Source organism: Etheostoma spectabile, chromosome 7 (assembly GCF_008692095.1).
Source record: "Etheostoma spectabile isolate EspeVRDwgs_2016 chromosome 7, UIUC_Espe_1.0, whole genome shotgun sequence".
Taxonomy (NCBI): domain Eukaryota; kingdom Metazoa; phylum Chordata; class Actinopteri; order Perciformes; family Percidae; genus Etheostoma; species Etheostoma spectabile.
The window spans coordinates 14,255,673-14,282,139 of NC_045739.1; the positions used below are offsets into that span (position 1 = coordinate 14,255,673).

The 26,467-nt window shown below is 40.1% G+C and overlaps 2 protein-coding genes across 3 annotated transcripts in view; both read left to right on the forward strand.

Moving 5' to 3' along the window:
- LOC116692400 (kazrin) overlaps positions 1-21,958 on the forward strand; it is a gene marked incomplete at its 5' end in the record, with an annotated part of 192,232 nt that extends 170,274 nt beyond the window's left edge. Inside the window, 7 exon segments of one of the 2 annotated variants that reach the window (XM_032520679.1) lie at positions 1,999-2,190; positions 12,827-12,963; positions 13,597-13,767; positions 14,193-14,276; positions 16,891-17,080; positions 19,670-19,806; positions 20,164-21,958. In XM_032520679.1, the coding sequence (XP_032376570.1) occupies positions 1,999-2,190; positions 12,827-12,963; positions 13,597-13,767; positions 14,193-14,276; positions 16,891-17,080; positions 19,670-19,806; positions 20,164-20,334 (1,082 nt within the window). In that variant the 3' untranslated portion in view covers positions 20,335-21,958. 2 annotated transcript variants of the gene reach the window in all.
- Positions 21,959-22,821: 863 nt separating this feature from the next.
- Positions 22,822-26,467, forward strand: part of LOC116692405 (kazrin-A) — a 9,022-nt gene continuing 5,376 nt past the window's right edge. Inside the window, exon 1 of the mRNA XM_032520688.1 lies at positions 22,822-23,646. The gene's annotated coding sequence lies outside the window, so the exon portion shown is untranslated. The remainder of the gene's footprint in view (positions 23,647-26,467) is intronic.

Consider the following 26,467-nt stretch of genomic DNA (forward strand, 5'->3'; position numbering starts at 1 on the left):
CAGGGGGTGGCTGGCATTGTCAGTAATGTCCAACAGTTTGCCCGGTGATGAAAAAAGATCACATTATAAGAAAAGCATACTCTGTTTCCTATGTCATTTCTGATGGCATCCTACAGACTTACGCCCTACTCCCTCAGTTTTCCTCATGCTCTCTCTACCTTGAGCAAACGTAACTGCTAGACTAAATCGGCCTGAAGCCTGCCCCTCAAATTGGAACATACCAACTTTACAAAGCAGGGGTGGCTCAGGTGTCTAGTCAGTTTAAAAGCTCCATACAGCCAAAATGAATATATCTATAAAACTAGACATTTACACATTACATATATACACGATTACATAAAAAATATGAGGAATGGCTAGGATAACAGGAGGTTGAATATTGTGATCATTAGCACAACATATTAACTCCATAAATAAACATGTATGTGCAACATTAAAGGGTTTCTTTGAGGGCTAAAATAGGAAGTGTATAGCTAACGTGATGGCAGCCATGCGCTCCATCACATTTCCACATAAGGTCTCTTGAGCTTTTTGGATTACTTTTCAGAGTTGCTATGTATAGATCATTTCCAGTGTGATCTGTCTAATTTTGTGACACTAGAGGGTAAAAAAAATATTGCCTACTGCACCTAAAAGATTCAAAACCTTTATTGTTCTATACAGAGAACTAGTTGCACTATACAAAGACATTCACAGAGTACTGTCCTCTCTATAGGAAAGTTGGCTCAATTATTGCTTAATTCTAAGTGGAGAATACTGGACTGTGAAAGCCAGATTGTTTGGTGGAAATATAGGGTTGCTTAATATTTTCTAAATGATCATATACGGATTTCTTAATCTCAAGGATGGTGTTATACTGTTGAAAGACTATATAGTATTAAATGGCAAAATGGGCAAACGTACTGTATGAGAGGATTATTTCCACTGATGCTCTGCAGAATGCAAAGTAACTGAATTGACTAACATTGCTGTAAATCCTCTTCAAACTCTGTATATTGATCCTTACTATACATGTTCACACTGCAAATTAATCATACTCTTTACTAAAAAGCTAAAGTGCAATTTGTGTTCTGTCTTGAATTCTTCTGTTCCTCTTGCAGCATTTTGGCAAATGCAGTCTCCTATTCTCAGTTCTCCCATTCATCTCTGATTGATTTTGTTCTTTCAGACAGTAATATTGGAGCTGAGATGTAGGAATATGAAGTGTGATTTATGGGAAGCACTTGATAGTGGAGTGAGATGGGGCTGAGCGGTTTTCCCCACCCCCGCCCCTCCAGCCCCCTGCCCTGAGGATGCATGAAATGGAACAGAATGACTCATCCTTATATAAATTACTCTTCATATGCTCCACCTAAACAAGCACATTCAGTGTGTAGAAAAAATGACATATTTCTAGATTAAGTATTACTTTTTTTGAGGTTGGATTAGAGAACGTAAAGTGTGACATTTATCTGTTCGTATTTTAAAACTGAGTGAAGCCTTCTCTCTGCTGCTGATTCTTTGAGAGCTTTTCCAGTGAGTCAAATTGTTGGGAAAATCTATTTCTCTCCGCTGCAGTTTTCCTTTTGTAGTTTGCGTCTTTGTGTCAACAGCAGGTAGGAGCTCTTAAAACTTCTCACCTCTCTCTCTTTTCTCATAGTTTCTGCCAAAATGGAGCAGGTTCAACAGGCAGCAGCCTGTTATTATATCTATGACTTGTCTTTACTTATCCACTGAACGTCACCCACCCCTGCGATGCTTCATATCTCAATTACAAATAAAACCAAACCTCCTATGGTTACGTTAAATTGATTTTGCACAGACATGACATTACAGACATAACAATCCCTGCAACCCTCTCCAGCTTCTGGAATTCTGTTGTTACTTTGGCTTAAAAAACTGACTCACTGCTCAGGCTGTCTGGCAAAATTAATAGCGCTCACATTTTTACTAAGAATATATTGGGCTATGTTTTGATGTCAGCTTGCTGAAGCTCTGTTTTGTCTCTGTGTGTTTTAGTCCTGCTGCGTGAGGAGGTGGCCCAGCTCCAGGAGGAGGTGCACCTGCTGCGGCAGATGAAGGACATGTTGAGTAAGGACCTGGAGGAGACCCAGGGCGGCTGCTCGGCCGACGTGCTCTCCGCTACCGAGCTTCGCGTGCAGCTGGCCCAGAAGGAGCAGGAGCTGGACAGGGCCAAGGAGGCTCTGCAAGGTAAGAAAACAAGGCGCGGTGTGTGTGATTTAAAACACTGATATCATTATTATCAAACACATGAACATTGATGTTCCAGTAGTATTAGTGGATCAGTTCAGTTCAATGGTTTGTGAATGGTAAAGTAAATTAGAATTAATTTTAATGGGATATTTTTAAGCAATTAACATAAAGATGCCCCAGTGGTCCTGTGCCGTGGTGTGCTTCGGGCTACATGGGGACCATAGCTGCAATTAATACATCTCTCTCTATCTCTCCAGATGTGTTGTGTGTCTTTTCTTCCAGACAAAATGCCACTGTCAGACAATGCAAAAAATGGTCTTGAACGTCTTTAAAAAAAAAAAGTGTAAAAAATCAATTGTAACCATAGTGAATGATATGTCAATTTTCTGATGTGCTTTCTCTCTCTCCTTAATATTCCTGTTAAATTTGACATACTGAAAGGGCACCTTTAAAAACAAATGAAACAAAAACAGTTATCTTAAACTTAACGTGCGGAAGAGCTATCAACAAACATACATAAGGCAGTTCAGTACACACACAGACATAACTAAATTATTCAATTATTACAATTCACAAATGACAATTGATATCCACCAACTGTACATTTGAAAAATGTGTACATTAAAAAGCCCTAGTTTGATAAACACATCACAAGTAGTTGTGGATGGATACTTTTTAGGTAAAACTCATGAAAAGTTGGTAGTCTGCAAAGCAGAGTGATGTTGCAAATCTCAAAACATTCTGTTATGATTTTGTTCCCAACTGCTTTATGTTTTTTTCTGTTTGCCACTCAGAGAAAGTCTGCTGCATTTTGCTCCATAGGGCCAGTGCATCTTTACTTGTCACCATAATGTTAACATTGGTGTCTATAACAGGGTGGTTATTGCTGCCCATTAGCTGCGTTATGGGACATTCGCATGTTTTCCGCTCAAGAGATGGAGTGGTATCTTGGGGTGAGAGAGGATACCGATGCATTTACTTTTCATGAAGCTTTACGCTGAGTGGGAGCAGGGTTATATGCCTGCAGCGTGAGGCCACAGGCAAATCACACCTTCCCTCTGTTCCCACTCTATACAGCCCATGTTACAGCACAAGGTAGACGCTCCACTGTATCACCACTGTAAGCTGGATTTTGAATTTAAAGATCAGAGGAAGATGTGATTAAACAAATGTTGATTTGTGTGTATTAGCTTTACCTAAACCTTTCTGCTAAATGTTTTATTACACTTACGCTTAAAAGCTGTTCTTATAAACTATCTGTAGACTTCAGACTAAGATTGAATTGTATTATATTTCATAATTTTAGGGACTTAGGTCTTGACTTGGACTTCAATGTTGTTAAATGACTTTATTGAGACTTGATTGAGATTTCATTTAAATGCAAGAACATTTAAGTCTTTAACTTGGTTGCAAATCAATGAACAATAATAAACATTCAAGACAGTAATAGGCAGGTCTTGCATTTCTAAACTCCTAGAATATTAAATTATCAGAGCAATGCATTGAAAGGACGTTGTCTCATTACATAGAAAGAAACACCTCAAAGATTACAAAGGTTAGTGTTGTCATTGAAATGCTCAGCATTCAGAGAATTCATTCTTGACTTTGACTTGGCCCAAAATGATAACAAAATTAATAATAATTAAAATTAGTATTGTATTTTGTATAATCCAAGTTGAAAAAGACTACTTTTTTTTACCTGGAAGTGCTGATTAGAATAAGGTGTTATATATGTATGTTTCATTCTTTTGCACAGAAAGTAATGAACAGGTTCTGCTAGTCAGTGCACAGTGGATTGCATCAAGTAAAGATGTCATCAGCATGGCAGTGAATCATTCTTTTCAAAGACGAATTGCCCATGGAATGAGGCAGAGCACAAACCCACCATTTGGTAACAGACAAACACACAACATGCTGTCAGGGGATTTTGTTGCTGAAACATTTCACTTGACACTTGCAGCCTACGCTTTTTGGAAGAATTAAACAAAAGCAATACAGACTGCGGCAGAATAGAATAGAGCAACACATCAAATAAACACTTATCTCTTCTTCAGCGGGAGGTTTGGCTGTCTGAACAGACTGCACACAGGCTTATACAGTCAATTGTATGACTCAGGCCTGTTAATGAAGGCCAAATCCTACAGAGCCCAGCAGGTACTGACAGTAATCAGCGGTAAATGAAAGATTCATAAAGGGGGACTTTGGTTGGCTTACAAGGTCCAGAAACGTCAAGCAGGGTGGATCTGGTCTGCAATTAAGGTGGAGTATGTGGAAGGATAACAGGAAATGGGCTGTGGTCATATTCAAGTTTGGTTCTGTTGCAACAGGAGAGGCCAATTCAAGCAAAGACATCCCTGTTGCTTGTTTTGTTTTTGCTCTTAATGCTTTTTTATGTAAGCAATAAAGCAGAAGTTGATGTTTAAGTAGAGCTTTTGGCCAGAGAGTGACCCATGGATTATATAGTGTGTGTGTGTGTGTGTGTGTGTGTGTGTGTGTGTGTGTGTGTGTGTGTGTGTGTGTGTGTGTGTGTGTGTGTGTGTGTGTGTGTGTGTGTGTGTGTGTGTGTGTGTGTGTGTGTATTCCGGGGTGCAAGCACCAATATATCTGAATTATTTATATTTTGCATTGTTATTTTCCACATGACCTGGCCTGTTTAGCGGTCGCTGGTTCCAAGCTCTTTTCTTAGTCCACAGTTGTCACACTCCATCTTCACACACTGACAATGTGGCTCGCTCAGACTCTAAGGAGACTATTTTTCAAGACAGCTATGAAAGCCAGCAGTAGTATGAGCCAGCTTTTTGCTCTTTGGTTGCAGCCAGTCGTTTTGGCTTTGTCCACACAGCAATATTTACTGTTGTTTCCAAGCAGAAAGTGGAAACACATCTGTCATCTCATTTTCTTGTTTGTGTTGTTTTTTCAGCTTCTTCTACCAAATGCCTTCACGTTCTGAGTTGTAGTTACTTGCATATCAAGGTACTGGATGGTACAGGTGAAAATTTGGTTAATTTTGTGTGTATTTACTGAGAAAGCAGAACAATATGCTGGCTAGCAATTACTTTACTTCATTGGACAGTAGGTAAGTATCATGATACATACTTTTGAGGCTGTTGAAGTGCAATGTGGGCTTGATGTAAAAAGACGTTTGAGTCAATTTTCAGCATGTTTCTGAGATGAAACAAGCTGTAAAAACAGCTGGAGAAGGACTTCCACATTCGGCCATGTCTGAAGGCAGTATTTTTTAAACCTGTTTTATACAGCTGCCCTCAAGGGCAAGGCGAAAAAGTCTGCCATCATGCCAAAAGGTAAGATACAATGATGTTTGGAGAACGTGAGCTCCCTGAGGGGTTTTATTGAAGTGCTACCAACAATTATTGTACAAATGGTGATTACATTGACTTGGCCTTTTGATATCATGATTATAGATTTAAAGCATGTACAGGGTTGGATTGGTATGGGATAGGTGATCAATGTCTAACGGTGGGCTTGTTCACAGGTCCCAGCTCTATTCATGACAATATTCTTGGTCTGGTGACCTTTTATGTTTGAAGGGTTTTTAGTACAACAACAAAAAATTGTCATTCATGTTGAGGTTTGGAAATAGTTGTGTTTTAAAGCAGGTAAAAAAACAACAGGCCAAATGTACTTGTAAATACCTCATTAACTACAGCAATTTCCGTATGCTGCCAATTGATTGGAGGCGTAATGTTTCGACTCTATTTGATTTCCCCCCGTTTTCACAAGGCTGGCATATTGTAAACATCCCACCAGATGCTCTGGCAAAGTGTTTTCCTCGAAGAATGAGAGCTTGTCAGGGATGTTTGGAGAACGTGAGTGCCCTGAGGGGTTTTATTGAAGTGCTACCAACAATTATTGTGAAGCAGAGTAGCTTTGTGTTTTTGTTTTGTTTTTATTTATTTAATTTTTTGTGGTTCTGCTTTGGATGAAAAGCAAAAGGCTGGAGTTATGAAGTAGCGTGAATAAAATGCATCATCCCCTCCTTTACTCTCTGCCTCTCGAGATAATACCTGTTTACTTTGGGAATGGTTCACAGGAACTCTGTTGCCACTCCTACCTTCGTTCAGATGGTTTAAGGGTAAATTACATGCAGATTTTCTGGTGACTGTGAATACAAAATGGAGAATGTAGAGTGGAACACTACTTTTCAGTCTGTTAGTTTTAATTTTCTCCCTTGCCGTCTCTTCCTGTGTCTCCCCCTCTGCCTTTGTTTGGTGTGATGCCCACACCATTTTAATGTTAAGGCTTGAGCTCACCCCGACTGCGTGCCAGACATTAGCCTGTGAGCACTATAATTGTAATCGTGGATAATTGCCAACCTCTCTCAATTGCAGGTTTGTTATGATGCCTGTGGGCACTCAATCCAACCCAAACACTGCTGCTTGGTGTCAGCTTGGTGGGGTGATTTCATCCCCCTGACATTAAAGTACACAAATGACAATGAACTACAAAAACGTCTTGGTCTCCAAAGTGGAGGAACAATGAGAAAATAAACCACACTTTGACCCCAAACTTCTCTTTCCCGAGCCACATTAACCAGCTCTGACCGGGGCATCCCGAAGTGTTCCCAGGCCAGGTTGGAGATACAATCCCTCCACCTAGTCCTGGGTCTTCCCTGAGGCCTCCTCCCAGCTGGACGTGCCTGGAATACCTCCCTAATCGAACAAAGACGTATGGATGGATCATCAAAGTTGTGTTCAATGCATTTTCAAAGTATAGCTGGCCCTGTTTTTAATTAACTATTTCTGCTTTGGCTAATTACTATCACTGAGGGACTCCTAGTCAATCCAGAGCTAAAAAAAAAAAAGCAGCACAGAGCTATGTATCATCAAAGTGCAGTCTGTCTACTCTGTTTAGTGTCATTTCACGCTACATCGTCCTCCGAAAACAGCTTGGTCCTTGTCTACAAGGCCTCTTCTTTCACACGTATACACGCACACTCAGTGCAGCCAAATCTCATCAGGCTAGTTAACCTGATTACAATCAAGTAATTGCAGCAGTTTTATTGCTGCCTTTAATTTTTAAACAAATGTGACCAGGATAGCTCAGTTGGTAGAGCGGGCGCACATATATAGAGGTTTACTCCTCAACGTAGCAGGCCCGGGTTCAACTTCAACCTGCGCCCCTTTGCTGCATGTCATTCCCCCTTTTATGTCTTCATCTGTCCTGTGAAAATGAAGGCCTAAAAATGCCCCAAATATTTTTTTTAAATAAATGAAGGCTTTATTTAAAAAAAAAAGACTCCAACTGAATTTTTTTTTATCAGAAAAAAACAATTGTCTTTACTAATTTAATCCCTCAACACTAGCACCAGCTAAATTATAACAGGTAGTGAAGACGGTTTTGCTATACAATTTTGTGTGAGAACACGTGTTTGGGCCACAATGGCCCCCCGTAGTGGTAATAAAGTGCACCTCAGTTAGACAGAGAGACATTTTGGCAGTACCATTGTATTAGAATTGACGTCAGACTTGACCCAGTCTTTGCATTTGTCTATTACAGTGGTGTTACATACTGTAGCTTGCACCTGAACAATTAGGCTTTAAAGATTACAGCCAGTAAATGTTGTTTTGGATCCAGTGAAGACGGCGAGGTGGTTAAAGAGGTGCTGTTATGGGATCAAAGTGTGATTCTCCCCCTGATTCCCTGGTGTGTCAGTTCTGCTGCATAAATAGCTTGTGTACACACTAATTCACACACCCAGATCATCTATTAGTGTGCAATGCTTGATCTATTTTTAATGGCTAGCTTCTAGGTTGTGCATCAACTTAAAACAAGAGTCAAATGTCAATGCTAAGGTTTGTACATTCCTGATAAAATGTTAATTAACTTTGATTAATGTTTTTAAATGTCAACATGACTGCAAAGAATTCTGATACAGTAGTAACATGACTTGCTCTACAATAAGGACTGCCTTCATTAACAAGGACCAAAGCAGATTAACTTCATTCAACCAGCGAGTGTGTTTTTATTGAGGAAGTGAGGAGGTGAGCACAGTGTGCAGCTCTGAGGCTCCTACTTCATTATTCAGCTGTATGGCAGATTTAAAATCCCAAACCGTGAACAATGGACTCTCTCCAATGAGCTGATGTCTCTTTTGTTCTCTCTCCCAAATAATTATGTTGAGAGCCGACTAAAAGCCTGTCCCTTCTCTTCAGGACTGAAGTTATATGGAGTTCTGTCAGTGTGAAGTGGTTTCATTCATTAATATGATCATTATCTGAGGAGGTGTTGAGAAGTGGGTCTATCTTTGTGATCCTGTTTTCTGTTGTTGCAGGTGAACTGAACTTAGATAGCAGTCTATCCTACAGCACAATATTTGATTCACTGAAATGCAGAAAAGATTACATTATATGCTACGGACAATAATTCCTCAAAGGCCTCTGTATTGAGACCAAATGGATTGCTAGAGCGAGTTGAAACCGAACAAAAACATAATATTCAGCTGAAATCATGGCTGGGATCTTGTTATATTTGTACCATAATAGATGGGGCACTGAGGGTTACTATTTAACCAGAGAGAAGCAGTGAGTGGGATGTGAAACGCGTGCCACTGTGAAAGGTAAGAACCGCAGGTAACAAGTTGGCTGTGTTGGATTGAGTTTCTTCACTATCAAAGATCATCAGAGAACCTTCCTTCCTTCCTGGAGCTGACTAATGTTTGACACTTGATTATTTTTGGAATTACCCACAGAGTAGTCGGCCTTATAACAATAAATCTATATTCATGTAGAGTTGTAAAGTGATAGCCCACCAAAAAATCTCTTTGAGAATCAAACAATGACCCCCCCCCCCCCATAGGCTTGAAAGGCAGCTGTTAATAGTTTGTTTCTTCACAAACAGCAGCATCTCTGGTCAGTTTGAATTCTTGTCACTTACAAAAGTTCCTGTGGTGACCTGGTTTCACAGCAAGAGAAAAAGTACCAACACATGCCTCCTTTTGTTTTATGTGACAGGAACATACCGTAACCCTACTACTACTCTACTAAGCGGAAGCAGACCAGCAATTTATACACCCACAACCCCGACCAAAATCAGACAACAAAATAAAAAACTAAATCAGACAAATCAAGACTACAATCAATATAAAAATGACTTTAAAAAAAACAAAAAACAAAAAAAAACAGTACAGCTCCAGAATTAGTAGTCTCGCATTGCCAGACCTTCCTCCACAGCGCTGCTGAGGAGGGTCTGGCTAGTCGGCACAGCAATCTGGGATGGGAGAAAAACATGGTGGAACATGTGTATGTTCAAAGGTTGTTTTAGTCGTGCAATAGAAAACTCAGAATGAAAAAAATGGTCTAACTAGTTGCCTAGACATAGCCTGCAGAGATCTGAGGAGCAGTTAACCATAATCCTCATAAATTGACCAGAGTTTAAAAATGTCAAAACAAAGAAAGTGGAAAGTACCGGACATCCTGCCTTATTTATTTATTTATTTATTTATATTTTTAAAGTTTGACATTATAAGAAGTACGCTTAGCCTACTCACTTTCTTGCTGGCAGTTACAATAAAGAATTGATATGACTTTTTGGAGCCAGCAGCTGGTTTAACTTTGTTTAGCTTAGCAAGACTGAAAGCAGATGAAAAACAGCAAGCCTGGCTCTGTCTGAAGAAGCTCTAAAGCTCACAAATTAGCATGTTATAGCTTGTTTGTTTAATCCGTACAGAAACTGGTTTTATTGGGGTTATGCAAGGGACTGTTTGTTGGCTGGCCGCAGTAACTTCCCAGAGTCTTGTCACAGCCATGACGTTGCCAGGCAATCAGCGGAGACTCCAGTGTTTCCATGTTATGTGCTAGGCTAAGCTAACCAGCTGCAGGCTGTAGCTTCACATTTATGGGTACATGAGAATTGCGTTAATCTTCTCATCTAACTCACAGAAAGAAAGCAAATAAGCATGTTGCCCAAGTTGTTTTCAATACAAAAGTGACTCCAGCCAGTAGGAACTCCCTGAGGAGTCCAGTAAGTGACTAATATGCTGGTTCACCAGTAGCAAAGAGTCATAGAAGAGCACCGCAGATAAAGGCTTTCAGCCCACTGCAGTAGTAGATGCAGATCACATTACATTACACATACTTGAAAGCACTGTGCTACCAGAAGAGCCTTTGTGTGGTGAGCTAAAAAACACTTATGCAGATTTTAGAGAATGTGTTAGGAGAGCGTGATACAGGCAAGTGTTGTTGTTTTTAACATTGAGCATTGGGAACAGTGGTTTGGACTTTTAATGGTGAATGTTTTGTTTTGCATGAGTCCTGATCTGCTCTTCTTCTCCCTAAAACAGGCTGGAGTAGTTTTTAGTGTCAAAATGTGCATGCAGGCACACACACTTTTGCACAAAGACAACCACTGATGCAATTTGTAGACAAAGAGGAAATCCAGATATGATCGAAAAAGATATATATAAAAAGCATGGCAAGACAGAAGATACCTTTAGGTGCTTGAACGGATATCATTCCTCCATGAAAGGACTATTAAATTGAAGCCTCTTCAATAGCTCCCTCTCCATGTCTTTCTCCTCCTTTAGCTCCAAACACATTAGTCGCAGCTCTGTATGGTTCCCAAGTGGTTCCTTCTTGTTTCATCTTGTAATAATTCTTAGAAATTTGGACCAGGCCACCGATTATGTTAGTCATTAATATGGCTGTCAGCAGAAGTAAAAATGCTTGTGCCTCCCTAGCTCACCTACTGTACATTCTTTAGTGGAAAGGAACGTCAATGAGCCTCAGGACCATCTTTGTTTATTAGAAGTGCTCATACATAGGTTATAAATGGTAAGTAACAGTGTTAACTCTCCATTGAATATGAATGGACCCTTTTACTGAGCCACAGTGAGTGCTTTCTTGTATCCGACACCAGGAAGGTTGATGTTGCCAAAAGGTCGCAGGTGCAGGATGTGAGGCAGCAGCAGTTTTTGGCTCATCTCAAAAAACGGCTTTGATTTCACTTCCCGAGGCAGGTGCTCGGAGGTTTCCTGTTTCTCTTGGCCAATGAGAGACATTTCTTGTCTTCATTCGCCGGCTAGTTTGGCTTGATTATTGCCTTTGCTTTGGAATTCCACCTCTGAAGAACGGGTGAAAGGGAGAGATATGAAAGGGTGACAGGAGAAAAATGAAGAAGAGAAAAACGAGAGGGTGAATCTGTCCTTGTAAAACTGCACTTTCCATTCCACTTGGCTGAGCATGATCCCCTGACAACAACTTGTGAATGTCACGCAATTAACCAGGCTGTGATATAAGTTAATTAATGACACACAGCTGGCCTGGAGGGGGGACAAAAAGAGGGAAGAAAGAAAGGTGAACACATGATAACAAGCATTAAGAGGGAAACAGAACCCTGAGATGCTATGTAATATCTAGCACTTAAAGCTGCTGTGCTGTAAGGAAATAGATGCCAAAGTGAAGAAGACAAAGGTGGACAGACACAGTGAGAATACATCAAATGTAAATAAAGCATATGTTGTCAGTTTGGAAAGATAGCTGGAGGGGAACTCGTCTTTAAGCAGATGTCTAGGAAACAGCTTTGCATGAAGAGGGAGAGAAAGGGGGAGATGGATAGGAGAGAAAAATGTTTTCTTTAAGGAAATTAGAGCTTCTGTGAGTAACTACATTAAATCATATTCTTGATAATGATGCGTGGGTGAGGTGCTGGAGGATTAGAGAGAGTGTGTGGCAGAAAGATAGATCAAAAGAGCCTCTACAGAATCCAGCAGCAGAGAGGAGATTGAAAGAAGGGTTCATGTGTGATTCACCCCTTTATCAACACGCGGCCACGCAACATTAGACCAGCAGGTGTATTTAATGCTGTAGTTTAAGACACTTCTTATCTGAAAGTCTTATAACTTTATTATTGTTCATGAATAAACTGCTATAATCTGAACTTGTGGACAGCACTATTTGAAAACATATAAAAAAGTTTTGTTCTCTCAATCATGGTTTAAAACACATTTGTCAAAACATACGAGTACTATTTTTTCTAACAATTTGTGTAATTTTACTAAACATCAGCAAGCTACTTAACCCATTGGACAAACCATAGATATAGAATAATGACGTTTTTTATTTATAGGGCAGACGCTGACTTTAACGCACAACCAAATGTTGCTCAGTCTATGATGCTAACTACCAATAATCGCTGATCTCGTTCATATAGAAGCACCCACCTGTATTCTCAGGTCTTCCACTTCCATACACCTCACTCAACCCTCCGCCAGTTTGACCACCTTTGGGCTTAGAGCGTTCAGTTGCTCAGCCCCTCCATCTGGAACTCCCTTCCACCGAATATCCGCAACACTGACTCTCTTTTCAGCTTCAAAACACACCTTTTTAAACTGGTTTATTCTCTTTGATCACTGTATATATGTTCACATCAATTGATGGTTGGATTTTTTGCTTTGGAAATATGTCCTGTATCTTTTTATGAACAATTGTTATATTGTTTTTAACTTAGTACATAGTTTTTTCTTGTAAGGTGACTTTGAGTGCTTTCAAGTTAAACAAAGTAAAACAAGCGGCTATAAATAAAATTTATTATTATTATTATTATAATCCATCTCTCTCTCTCTCTCTCTCTCTCTCTCTCTCTCTCTCTCTCTTTCTCTCTGATCCTTCCTCCGCAGCCATGAAGTCGGACCGTAAGCGGCTGAAGGCGGAGAAAGCGGACCTGGTGAACCAGATGCAGCAGCTTTATGCCACACTGGAGAGCCGGGAAGAGCAGCTCCGCGACTTCATACGCAACTATGAGCAGCACAGAAAAGTATGGCACCCATGTTCTGACCATAAATAGTTGTACACAAGTGCACGCACAAAAGGATCCATATAAAAAGAAAAGTAATTTCTCGTGTAACTGTGTTGGTTGTATGCACATTAGCACAAAAATGCCTGTCCGAGCAACAATGCCTAAGTGAGTGAGCACTTGTATTGTTCCTCAGAATAAGTCTTCAAAAAAATGTGTCTGCATGCTGGGGATAGGAGAGATAATAGAAATGACATGACTGTGAGGATGTATACATGACTACCGGTGAGAAGTTTTTCTTGGCAGTAAGATGATATGTTCAGGTTTGTGTGTTGCTGTTGTATTATATGTTGTCATTCAAGCATAAACAGCAAACGAACATGTCAATGTATCTTTGACATTACTGTACAGCAGGTTTAGGAACCAAAGGGACTGTTTCAGCCTTAATGTCAACTCAAGTAAAACAATCATTTAATATTCACTGAGAAGACCACACAAGAAGTAGGAAAATTAGTAATGTAGACCCCTCTATTTTTCCTGAATGTGGTTCAGTTCCATTATTTAGCAGGTTTGACTCATTCAGTTTCAAAGGTGTGCTATGCTAAGTAAAATGTGAAACAATCCACAATCCATCAGGATCTCTGTGTCTACCAGGAGAGCGAGGATGCGGTGAAGGCACTTGCCAAAGAGAAGGACCTGCTGGAAAGAGAGAAGTGGGACCTGCGGCGGCAAACCAAGGAAGCCACGGAGCACACAGGGATGCTGCGCTCCCAGCTTGACCTCAAGGAGAACCGCATAAAGGAGCTGGAGGCTGAACTGGCCATGGTGAGACAGAAAGAAAACAAAGGGGGTAACTAGGCTGACAAACAGACAGGCTGGCAGGCAGGTGGAAAAAAAACTGTAATGTTTAAAAAGAAAATCATTGTATTTATTTCTTTGCCATTGTACACTCTGTTTTTTCATGTTTAGTAAGTGGAACACAGTCACCAATAAAAGTGGCAGAACAAGGGAAATATATGAAATGCATACTGAACTCAACCAAAGTGGAGTTATCAAGGCTCAAGACACATATTCATCAAGTGTATATTAATAGCAGTACATACAGATACAGATGATAAGAAAGCACAAGTCACAGTATACGCCTGTCTGTCACTATGCACTGTTTTGGGTGTACTGCATATAATAACACAGAAAAACAGAAAGCCTTTGAATGTACAGTATAGCTATCCGCCATGTCTCCAACCCCCCAGATGAGTAACTGTGTCAATCAAAGAATGGAGTACCGGATGTTTGAGCGGGTTGCAGACAGGGACTACTCGCCTAGGGTCATGGCGGTAAGATGGGCCCCCAGCTTTAAAGTGCTCATATTATGCTTTTTGGCTTTTTCCCTTTCCTTTTATTGTGTTATACTTCGTTTTTGTGCATGCAAAGCAAAAAAGCCCAATGTCCACCCCAAAGGGAGTTACAATCTTCCACAGAAAATTGCTCGAAACCGCTCTATTGTAGTCCAGCCTTTACTTCTGTGACACACGCTTCATTTGGCATCACTTTGTAACACACATTATAAAGTTTCCATAGCTGCTAGTGTGGCACGCCCTCATACCAATCTTGTCAGAGCAAATGACCAAAGATACTAGGGACTGCGCATGTGCGACTCCCAACAAAGATGAAATAGAAGTGAGATGCCTCACTCTTTTAGCTAAAATGGAGTACTTAACCCACAGGGTGAAAAGAGGAGCTGCAGCAATGTGCAGTACAACAAATATATGGTGTTTTTATGAAAATTAAATCATGTACACCTATTCTAGTACAACCTCAATACAATTATGAAGCGGAAAAGGAGCATAATATGAGCTCTTTAATATTTGTTCTTTCTTGAACCTCCTGCTCCTTGGAAATCACTCCTACTTGGGACATAATTGTCATTTTGGAAAGCCCCCCACCTCAGCCGCATGTTTTTGACTAACCCACAGCCGACCCTGACTGATCCCAGTGATCCCACTGAATCTTGCTGTGATTAATCTGAATGTGTTTTTAATTGAGCAAAGAAATGTTTTGGGGGGGGGAATATTCTGGGAACTAATGTTTACTCCAAAGGTTTGTGATTGTATTCGGTTTTGCATGTAAACCACTATGATTGATAATCGTTTTACGGCTGGTAAGTAGAGATGATTGCAACAGAGCTGATTGGGCCAGCGTTGATTTGCAGTCTGCTGTCGCTTGGCATGATGATAAGAGTCACACATTAACAAGATTTCAAGGACTTGTGAAACACCAATATGTCAAGGCTAAAAATGTTTTTACACCCCACCAATGGTGGAATGTAACTAAGTACATCTACTCAAGTACTGTACTTGAGTACAAATTTGAAGTACTTGTACTGTAAGTCTTTTTTTTTTTCTTTCCACTTTCTACTTCTACTCCACTTCATTTCAGAGAGAAATTTTGTACTTTTTACTCCACAACATTAATCTGACAGCTTTATTTATTAGTTACTTTAAATATTATTTTTGCACACAAAGCACATTGAGTCCTTTAAGTACATTTTCCTGATAATACTTACATACTTTTACTTAAGTAACATTTTCAGTGCAGGACTTTTTCTTGTAACAGACTATTTTTACAGTGTGGTATTAGTACTTTAACTTAAAGGAGAATTCTGGTCAATTTCAACATGTAGATCAGTTGTTTGTAAATGTGGAGTGCTGTCAGTAGATAGAAAAACGAAAACAATCGGTGCTTCCTACACCGTGTTATCCCCCTGCTAGAGTTAGCACACAACAGGCTCAAAAAGGGCAAGTTTTAAACGTATTTTTAGCCTCTAAACATGGTCAAAATGTCATTAAAAGTGCCTACCCTTGTGAAGTGATTCCTTCCAAGTGACCACAGTGGGTCTGACTGCTGTAGATGTGAAAGAATTGCATGAAAGTTCTGCTAATTCAGCTATGTTTAGTTCCTGTGTTGATACTGCAAGGAGTGCTTAGGGACCATCTACAAACTACAACACTGAAAAGAGATAGACATGTTTTCAAAAATAAGCATATGTCTATTTTTTAAAAGTAAGTGCTGTACTACAACTAGCAGGAGACAACTTATAAATGAGGTAAGTTTGGGGACACTACCTTATTTAACCATTAAATTGATAGCCTATATATTTTCGTTTTATCTCTTTTCTGTGTTGTAGTTTGTAGACGGTCCCTAAGCTCTCTAACTGCCGTCTCAACACAGGAACTAAACACAGTTGAATTAACACAACTTTCATGTATTTCTGTCACATCTACTGCACGCAGATTTACTGCGTTCCCTCGGAAGGAATCACATCACAGGGGTAGGCACTTTTAATGACATTTTGAACATGTTTAGAGGCTAAAAACAAGTTTAGATCTGTCCCTGTTTAAGCCTGTTGGTTGCTAACACTAGCACGGTGTAGGCAGCACCGATTGGTTTTAGTTTCTCTCTCCACTGACATTACTCCCCATTTACAAACAGCAGAACTACATGAATTTTTAAGTAAGTAAAGGATCTGAACACGTCTTCCACCACTGCACCCCACCAACCCCTAACTTCCTCCCCTGAAAGGAAGCAAACAGCAAAAACCTCCTCCAGATATTTTTCTCTTCTGTTTTCTCCATCATCTGTGCTCTCTGGTGTGGTAAAAACAGATTTCACACAACAAAGACATAAATACAGCTGCATTTTTCATGAGGCAACAACCACATGAGGAGCCCAGGGGAAAACTCGCTTGTCCGCATGCACTTAGAGACTTAGTAGTAGGATTCTGGGTACACAACTCGACATGTACAGTACATGTGCGCACACATATGACACATAAATAAAAACAATGATAACTTACTTAAAAAACAACCCAGAAATATTTTCTGTCCGGAAACGCTGTTCCATGTGATTTTGCTTTCCGACTTATTGTATCTGTCTTTCTACCTTCTTAAGGCCAAACAGTCACTAGCCACCCTGACCAAGGACGTGCCCAAGCGTCACTCTCTGGCCATGCCAACGGAAACAGTTGTCAACGGTAACAACCAGGAGTGGGTGATGCATCCTGACCTTCCCCTGACTGCTGCCATCAGACAGAGTCAGCAGACCCTCTATGTCCACACGGGGCATCCCACTGACAGACAAGGTAGGAAAGACAGAAGCATCCTTACCGTAACACAATGTGGTTTTACCGTCCTTTAGCCCCTGCATGAACATGCAAACCTGCTTCACACACTCTCACTCCTGCCGTTTGCTCAGTACAACCACATTGTTGGCCACTGATATCGCTCAGGTTGTTACATTTCATGCGCTTTATGTAGCAGTTGCAGTGTACATATCTTTTGCTTTACAGCTTCCATTTGGCTTTGCCACACACAAATGTTTTCTCTTTATTTGAGAATGGTGGCAGCTAAGGAGGAGTTGGGTGTTAAGGTGGGTGATGATTGCGCAGGGGAAATGATTTGGTGTGATTTTGGTGTGGGAGATCTGGGTTCAAGTCCCACTGCAATACATCAACCAATGTGTCCCGGAGCAAAACACTTACTGACTTTTTCGGCCCTTATTTCGAATTTTCAGGTCCCTCTCCCCTCCCTGAAATGGGGACACAGGAGTCAGTATGTGAGCAACATAGAGCAATATAGTTATTATGAAATACACTGTGTGACCAATTAGGCAAGTTGTATTCTTGAGGATTTATTGTATTGTATTGTAACAAATTGCTCTCAGTCAATCAGAAATGTTAAACCTCAAATCTGAATATTTAACAAAGTAAAAGTGAGTTTGAGCTTTCTCATTTATGTGTGCAGAATTATTATGCAACCAAAAACTTTTTCCCATCTCGCTTGTTTATTTTAATTTCTTAGAGTGAGACTAAAACTTAAAAATAACAAATAAACACTTGTGACATTTCAAGAAATATTCAGTGACCAATATAGCCACCCTTCTTTGCAATTACTGTAATAAGCCTTCCATCCATGGAATCTGTTTCTTGATCTGTTAATGATCAACTTTTAGTGCAGCAGCAACCAAAGCCTCCAAAATGCTGTTCAAAGAGGTGTATTGTCTATCCTCACTGTAAATCTCACGTTTGAGAAGGGTCAACAAGTTCTCAATGGGGTTCACGTCTGATGAGGAAGAGGGCCATGTCATTATTCTGTCATCTTTAAGGCCTTTGCTGGCTAGCCACGCGGTTGACACTTGGATGCATGTTCTGGAGCATTGTCCTGCATAAATAGCATGGCCTTCTTGAAAGATATAGGTTCACTGCTTGAAGAAAATATCTTCTAAAAACTGGCAGTAGTTTTGGGAGTTGATTTTAAGTCTATTTTCAACCCGAAAAGGTCCAACTAGCTCATCCTTAATAATAGCAGCCCATGCCAGTACCCAACCTCCACCTTGCTGGCTTCTGACTCAAAGTGGAACTGTGTGCCTATTAGAGATCCAGCCACGGCTCTCTAATGGGCACAGAGAGATTGATCCATGAGAGAGATGGACCCATCCATCTGGTCCATCAAGAGTCACTCTCATTTCATTTGTCCATAAAACCTTTGAAAAATCTGTCTTCAGCTATTTCTCTGTCTCTGAGCACTGAACACCTTGTACTTCTGGACACTCCAGGTAGGTTGCATTTCTGGAATATGGCAGCACTGGAGGTTATTGGGTACCTGGTAACTTCCCGTTTAATTCTTCTCAAGTCTCTAGCAGTTAATCTGCGTCTTTTTTCACTCCACACGTTTCTTGCAACATTGTTGACTATTTGCAACAAAACATTTGATTGTTCGGTGATGACGCCTCAATATGTTTGCAACTTCAAGAGTGCTGCATCCCTCTGAAAGGCATTTTACATTTTGTTTACATTTACATCTGGTTTTGTCCCATTTTGTCTGAGGTAAAGAAGCTGCCTAATGATTATTCACACCTTAATATTGGGTGTTAATCACTTTAGGTCACACCCTCCCTCATTAAATGAATACACATAACCTGATAATGCTTAAATCAAATTAGCATTTAAGTTTATATAACTTGAAATTCGATAATATGTCTGAAAATAACTATAAGGTAAAAAATACTCACTTGCCTAATAATTGTGCACACAGTGTAGCTAGAGCCTGGAGGTAACATTATAGTCAGTATAATCTTACCCTTTAGATTCTGCGCTTGAATAGTTAAGGGGCATCGAAGTGTCTAGGCCAACCACAGCTTCATCCAAAACTTCTGAAAGACATAAGACTAAACATTTCTAAACCTAAATGCAAAAACTGCACTACTGGCACCTATCAGCCTAAAAAGAAAGTTCTACCCAAATAAGCTTGCTTACACCAGAGTAACAGTTCATGTTAATCTTTCTAGAGCTTGTTTTAAAGGGCAGCCACTGGTTCAAACAGGTTGCTCACTAACTGGGGGCATCTGGAGGAAGAAGCAGACAAAGACACAAAAACAGGGAAAACGTGTGAACAGTCACGGACCCCCAAATTGCTATGCAATTTGTCGTACTGTATGTATCTGTCTCACACGCTAAACCTCTTTGAAGCTGTTTTCACTGTTGCTAAGCAACTGCAGAAAATTGCAAATCATTTCAGGCTTTTGGTCAGGGGCTTTTTAAAAAAAAAAAATTTCATATTAAGGATGTTGTAGAAAGAGAAAAAAACTATTTTCCCTGTTCACTACTTTTGGTGCCCAAACATACCCCATGAGAAAAAAAACTCGTATCTGTTTTCCATCTTGTCCCGTTTAGTGGCAGCCGTGCGGGTGAGCCCATGCCACTTGCGTCAGCCTTCCATCATCTCTGACTCCTCGGCGGTGGAGGGAGACCGGTCATCCACACCCAGCGACCTCAACTCACCACGCCATCGGACTCACTCCCTTTGCAATGTAAGAGCTATACACCCCCCCCCCCCTCTGTAGTAACTGCCGACTGTCCTGCTCCCTGGCCGCTGTTGTTTCCTTCCGCCATCGTTCTGGCAGAATTCATGTTTACCCCCACGCAGTCGTGTGCTCACTTTGCAGCTGTGACTTGAATTTATGTGCAAACCAGTTGTGGTTGTTGAATAAGTGCATGCCTGGCAGCATGTCAAGTGACACCTCCCCTTTGTGTTGTGATCTTTATCTTTTCTGATCTTTATTGCCCACTCTGCATGACTTGACTGACTTCTCCGCTCTTGTATCTCTCTGTAACGCTTCCCATATGTTCATCTTCTCCTTCCCTCTGCTCCCTCTTTCTTACTTCAGTCCCTAGAAGATCTGGAGGAGGCGAAGCGTAAGAAGAAGAAAGAGAAGATGGGGCTGGGCTCTCTGTCGCGCGTCTTTGCTCGGGGAAAACAGCGCAAGTCCCTCGACCCTGGTTTGTTTGATGGTACTTCATCGCCTGATTATTACATAGAGGAAGATGCAGACTGGTAAAGCACACATTTCCCAGCAAACCACCTGGGGAGCCTTTGTGGCAATTAACAGGAGACAGCATTGTGTTGTGTGTGAGAGAGAGTGTGTGTGTTTGATGTCAGTGTGTACATATATAATAATGTGTGTGCCTGCGCAATCTCACACTCATGCATACTTGCGTGTGTGTATGTGTGTGAGAGTGTGTGCATGCGTGTGTTGTCCATGGTCAGAGGCCATGTCAGAAGCAGGAGGCGCGTTGTGCTTGTGTGAACCTTAACGAGCAAATGGCACCTGTATGTATGTATGTATGTACAGTCCTGTAAATAGAGTGGACACTGTGACACAGCGACCTTGAAGATATGTTTTATTGTATCTGCCCTCCAAAACGGCTGTGATATTTGATTTTTGAATTGTGCATTACAATTTTGACTTTTTGTTTTCACTCAACTGGAAACTTGAAGGACTGCTGTACTTGTAAATAACAACAGTTGATGTGCACTTTGTGCGTGTAAATGTCTCCTTGTCCTGAATGCCTTTTGTTATTTTTGACATGTACTCCCCTCCTCTCACTACCTTTTAACTTGAACTCCTCCCTGGTTATTGTCCTGCTTGGTCCATCCCCCTCCTTCCACACTGCCATGATGAGAACAGTTTCCTGTCGGCAACATGCAGACTCCACAAATCCGCCTCTAATTCGGTTGTACAACACATCCTTCAACCTCACAAAAAAATTGCTCGCACCTTGAATGTTGACTAAAATGAGACTTCAAAGACGCTGCTAAGCGAGGAATAAACTTTCGATGCAGAACAGTTTGTTCCACGGCAACATGAAGCCAAACAGGAAATTTAAGAAATGTGTTTTCTATCTGTTAAGATGGAAGGTACATGCCTGAGGCACATGTGTGACATGCATGCACATAGTCCCAGTCCCCAAACGCATGTTGAACCAAACCCTATGAAACAGAAATGTTTTTCTCTGGGAATGTTGTCAAGGAGATGTTTCACAACAACAAAAAAGAGAGGTCAGTTACTGCTTTCATTATGTGTATTCATAATTTTGTAGATTTAGAAAATAAAGCATTTTGATAAATGTTCAAAAGATTAACATCCCAAAAGCAAACAGAGCGTTTAAATCTGCTGCAAATTACATTTGAAATATGAAAGGTCAGCCAAGTCTAAAAAAAAAAACAGCACCACACTTTGAATGATTCAATAATTATTCCACTTATTCATGAGGCATTGTACAATTTTCTTTCCGTGGAATCTTACTGTACCTTGTAGCTATCATTTTAATAATACTTAAAAAGGCTGCTGGGAGTAGAAAAAATATTCTAAAAAAGAAAGCTATTATCATAGCATAAGTGAGAGCATAAACATCAGTTATACTAACATCGGGGATATTAGACTGATGGTCAAGGCTTTTCCAAACCTCAGGAATTGGGTCATTTCACCAGAAATTATGAATCTCAATTTAGAGCATTGAGCGCAGAGCCTACATTAAATGAACTGGTATAACAATAATGAATGCCAACCCAGGAGGTTAAAAATCAGATTTAAGCAGGCTAATCAAAACTGAAAGCAAATGCATACCTTCTCTCATGACCCCCAAATTCTGTTTCAGAGTTCAGGCCATTGCTGAAAAAAAGCAATTAACTTGATGTCAAAGGTTAATAGAGTTTCTTTAGGCAAAAGAATGGCTAAAGATGTTGGATTATTTTCATCCTTTCATTGGATTGAGCCGGAGTCTGCACTGCCAACACCAGGAAATCTTTTCTCTCCCTGATATTCAACTAACACTGGGTATTTGTAAGTCTCATCTGAAACATTATAGAGTCACAGATGACATTGGAGCTATATTTAACCACAGTGCTTGTCAAAAGAGCGTCCATGTAAGCAGCCAGGGGATTAGCTCAACTACATTTGCGCTAGCAGATATTGGATTTAGAGGTAATTCAAAAAGGTAATTCATAGACAAGTCACCATGTATTAAATTGTATGTACAGGAACAACAACTCAACCAGTTTATTTCATTAAGCATTTAATGAAATGTATGAGAATCTAGGCTATTTTTATTTCTTCATCTAACCAACTTCTACGAAACCCCGGAAGTGACATGGAGACAGAAAAAAAAATTAACAAAAATAAAAAAAATAAAAAAACATGTGCTGGGGACAAGAATCTTTGTGTGATCTTGACTTTGTTTTGCAAGATCTTGAGTTTTATTTGTGAGATGTTGACTTTGACATGGAAGAAAAAAAGAAAGAAATTAAATAATAAATAAAAAATTATATTTTTTTCCTCCATCCAAATTCATCCATTTCATGGAGGGGAAAAAAACGGAGAAAAAAACCCCAAGATATCTCGACTTTCAAACTCTCCAGCTTGTCCCCAGTAGGCTAACTTTTTCTTTTCTTTTCTTTTCCTCCATGAAAGTCGAGATCTCGAGTTTAGTGTTTGTCCCCAGTACATGTTTTTTCCCCCCTCCATATCACCTCCAGGGCTCTGTAAACTTCTGCTTATGGGGAAAAAAAGATCAAATGAATAACATTGTATAATTATATGTTTTGAGCCACAGTCTCTTTGTCCTTTATTTTCCACAAGTATTTTACTTTTTTGTAAATGAGATAACTTTACAGAAATCAAATTATTATTATTATTATTATTATTATTATTATTATTAAAGAGTTTTTATTCAAAGTCAAAGATGTAGGCCTCAGTGGAGGACTTCTGTTGTGAGGTCCTGAGATGTTTAGAAGTGGATAGTAGCGAACTTTAAAAGGCATGGCAACAAAATTACGCTCAAAAGAACTAAATGAGAAGAATAAGATTATTTTAAAATAAAATAAATAACGTTGAACTTCCATGTGGCTGTCCTCTCTTTCCCTGTGTTATTGTTTGTGTGTTTACCTCTTCATTTGTTGTGGTATTGCTCTAACCCCGATTCACCCCTTTATGCTGGGGGGTGTTGCCATTTTTAACATATGCGTGAGCCTCCCTCATCCCTGCAAGTCTATCTGTGAGAGGACTGCATCCCAAAAGCTTCCAAATGGCCTCCATTCCTCTCTCTCCCAATTGAAACCTCCTTATTCACCCTGAAAAGCATTTCTGCCCTTTTTGATATTGAAATTAATAATCAGAAAACAGAGGAGAGGGGGAGAAAGGAAGCCATGTCAGATTGTTGGAACAGAATGTGTCAGCACATGGTGTCAATAATGTTCTGCTTTGATTTGACCCCTGACCCTCTAACACTGACCCCTCTTGCCTGACCTCCATCGGACTCCCAACACAGTGAAGTGACCCAAGAAGTAATCAATCAGACTCAGTAAGACCAAGGTACACAAGTTCCAATTGCTTTAAAAATGAGCTGAGCTGGGTTGCAAACTGTGTTTGCAGATGCCTTCTAACTCTCAAAAAAACATCACAAAAGCACCTTAGAATTTAGCACTTCTTCAAGTTGAGTGCTACCATATATGATAATGTACGCTTTTGGGGGCAACAACAAGTGTTTTTTTTCTTGTTTATTGATAATAGCATCCCTTTTGAACTGAAGTCTCTTTCTTGAAATTCCTATGACATATTTATATTCAACACAAACTTCAGACAGACTTTACAGATTGCTATGAATTTTACATTTTGGGAATAGAAATTTTCTTTCTTGTGGAGCGTTAATACCACATTCATATCTGTGCGCTAAATATGAAGCTACAGCCAGCAGCTGGTTGGCTTAGCTTATTATAAACTGGAAACTGGCTGTAGCTTCACCTTTAGCGCACAGACATGGGAGTGGTATCAATCTTCACATCTAACCCGAGACAAGAAATTAATAAACTATTCTTTTAAAGATTTAGTGTTTAACTATTTGATGTTAATAAACATCCGTTACATTCAAGCCATTGCCAGATGAACTGTTACAAAGCTAATTAAGACCAGCTCCGCACAACTCTTTGTATCTCTCAGTATGGTTATGTTCAGAAGATTGCGTCGCCCGGCGACTTTCCCGCGCAGTAACTTGAGTAAAGATAATTACTTTTTTCTGATAAGTCCATCATATTGTTTTAATCTTCCGTGTCCTCCTTGGTTACTAGCAACTGCGTAGAGGAAAGGAGGGATCACATAAGGCTTGTGTCAAGTGGACGCCAGTCTTGTTGTCATCACTTTCTCATTAATTTCTCCTAAATTCCATATAATTCCCACAGAAACTACGCACTATAGCTTTAACTTCCTTTATCTCATTTGCGAGTTACAGCCGACAGAAAGTGAATAAGCACATTTCCCAATAAATGGATGGGTTCCTTTAAGGAACTTTACCTTCTAGCTAGATAGCTACTAGGTATAATGCACCAGGTTCATCACCAGCTAGCTACCTTTGGTGTATTAATTTATCTTAAATGTCCATGACAAAATACTACATGCGCCTCCATTTCTCATCTTGAGTGTGACATCACATCAGAAACGCTGCGGTGCTGTAGCGATAACATGCATTACACTAGCTATTGAAGGACGTGTTTAAGGATTGATTGCATAAACAGAACGGTCTCCTGTGTCTTACAGTATGTCACGTGTACACACACTATGTTTCTCCACACAAAAGGACTAATGATCCATCACAGTGTTCACAAAACACACCTGACACTTATGGCCTCAGATAAGGGCTCAAACCTCTTCACAGTAGCATCACCGCAGCACTAAACAATGTTCTTCTGATCCTCTTCGCTTTCAGTGGGATTTTTATCCCCACAGGAGGACCCGACTCTCAGGTCACACGGAGTCCAGTCTCCAACAGTTTGGTCTTCAACTGGATGTCAGACAGCCAATTCTGCAGTTCTGTATGCAACATCCCTTTGTAGGAACTCTCCGGAGTAAAAAACTGACCTTGTATCTGGACAAGAGTGCATTCCTGAAGAAGAGCAAATTTATCCAGCTTAATATGAATTGCTCTCAAAGGGACACTTGCAAGTGCACCTTCAGTTTATGTAGTGCTCTTAGGAGAGGGCATAAAACCATCTAGCTTTAGATGAATTACTAAAGTGTGATAAAAATCTGTTTATTTTAACCCTGCAATCATTCAATGATGAATCTCATTTACGCACAGTGGTGCAGTAAAGCTTGCCATAAGGTAGGGTTTCTATTCGCTGTCTTTACTGAAAACAAGGAAACATAAAGAACCTGTTGAGTTATTTTTTTGGCCTGTTTTAGGGTTGAAGGCACCAGGCAACATTTCAAACTGGATGACTCACAGAGGGACCGTCATTCAATCTCACATGTTTATTTTTCAATTGAAATAGCAGTTATTTTTGTTAGTGTGCTGCAGAGGCAAGGCTATTTGTACTTTGGGCTTTTTCTCCAAACAACACCTTGAGCAGATGAGCATACTCCACACATGCATGTGTCGTGAGTAATCAGAACAATGATAAAATGTCCAATATTGAAAGCACCTCATGACACTATATCAATTGAGTACAAACCCGGCACTAGGTTGCCACCTGCGGGTAAAGACAGAATATTGGTTCTCAGTGAAACAAAGTAAACTGCGTTGTTTGCCAATGTACTGAAATCTGGAGAAAAGGGTAAACAGGAAACATTTGGCCGCAACATAGTTACATAACAGGTAAGCAATACAAGACTGTAAGGAATAACTTAAGGAGCATTTAAAGGACAAATTACAATTTTCAAAGCACAATTTACCCCATAGTAAATTATACTAATGTGAGGCGGATTCCATATTGCATCAAAACGTAACCTAATTTTCCAAATTGCAGGCATTTTGTTTTCAGCGAGCTGCTGCTGCAGGCTAATTTAAACAGATGAGTCATGTTAATTCAACAAACAGCTGGCTGTTTAATGGACTTCTTAAGTGATGAGCATCATGTATATTAAAGCTGCAACTTTGTTTACAGCATTGCTGGCAAACGCTTGGCTTGTTGTCACACAGCCAAAACCTTAGGATGTTGTTAAAAGCAAGATTGTTTTGAAGAAATAACTCACCGTCCAGTTCCCTTCTGCCAACTGAGCTGGTTCTATGTTAGAGGTTTTAATTTGTTACAGTAGTATGTTGGATTTAACGTTTTGTTTTTTCATTGCTCACCATACCCACTACTACCTCTGCCTTCACTCACACCCTCAACTACATCGCCCACGTCTCCTTCCCCTCCCC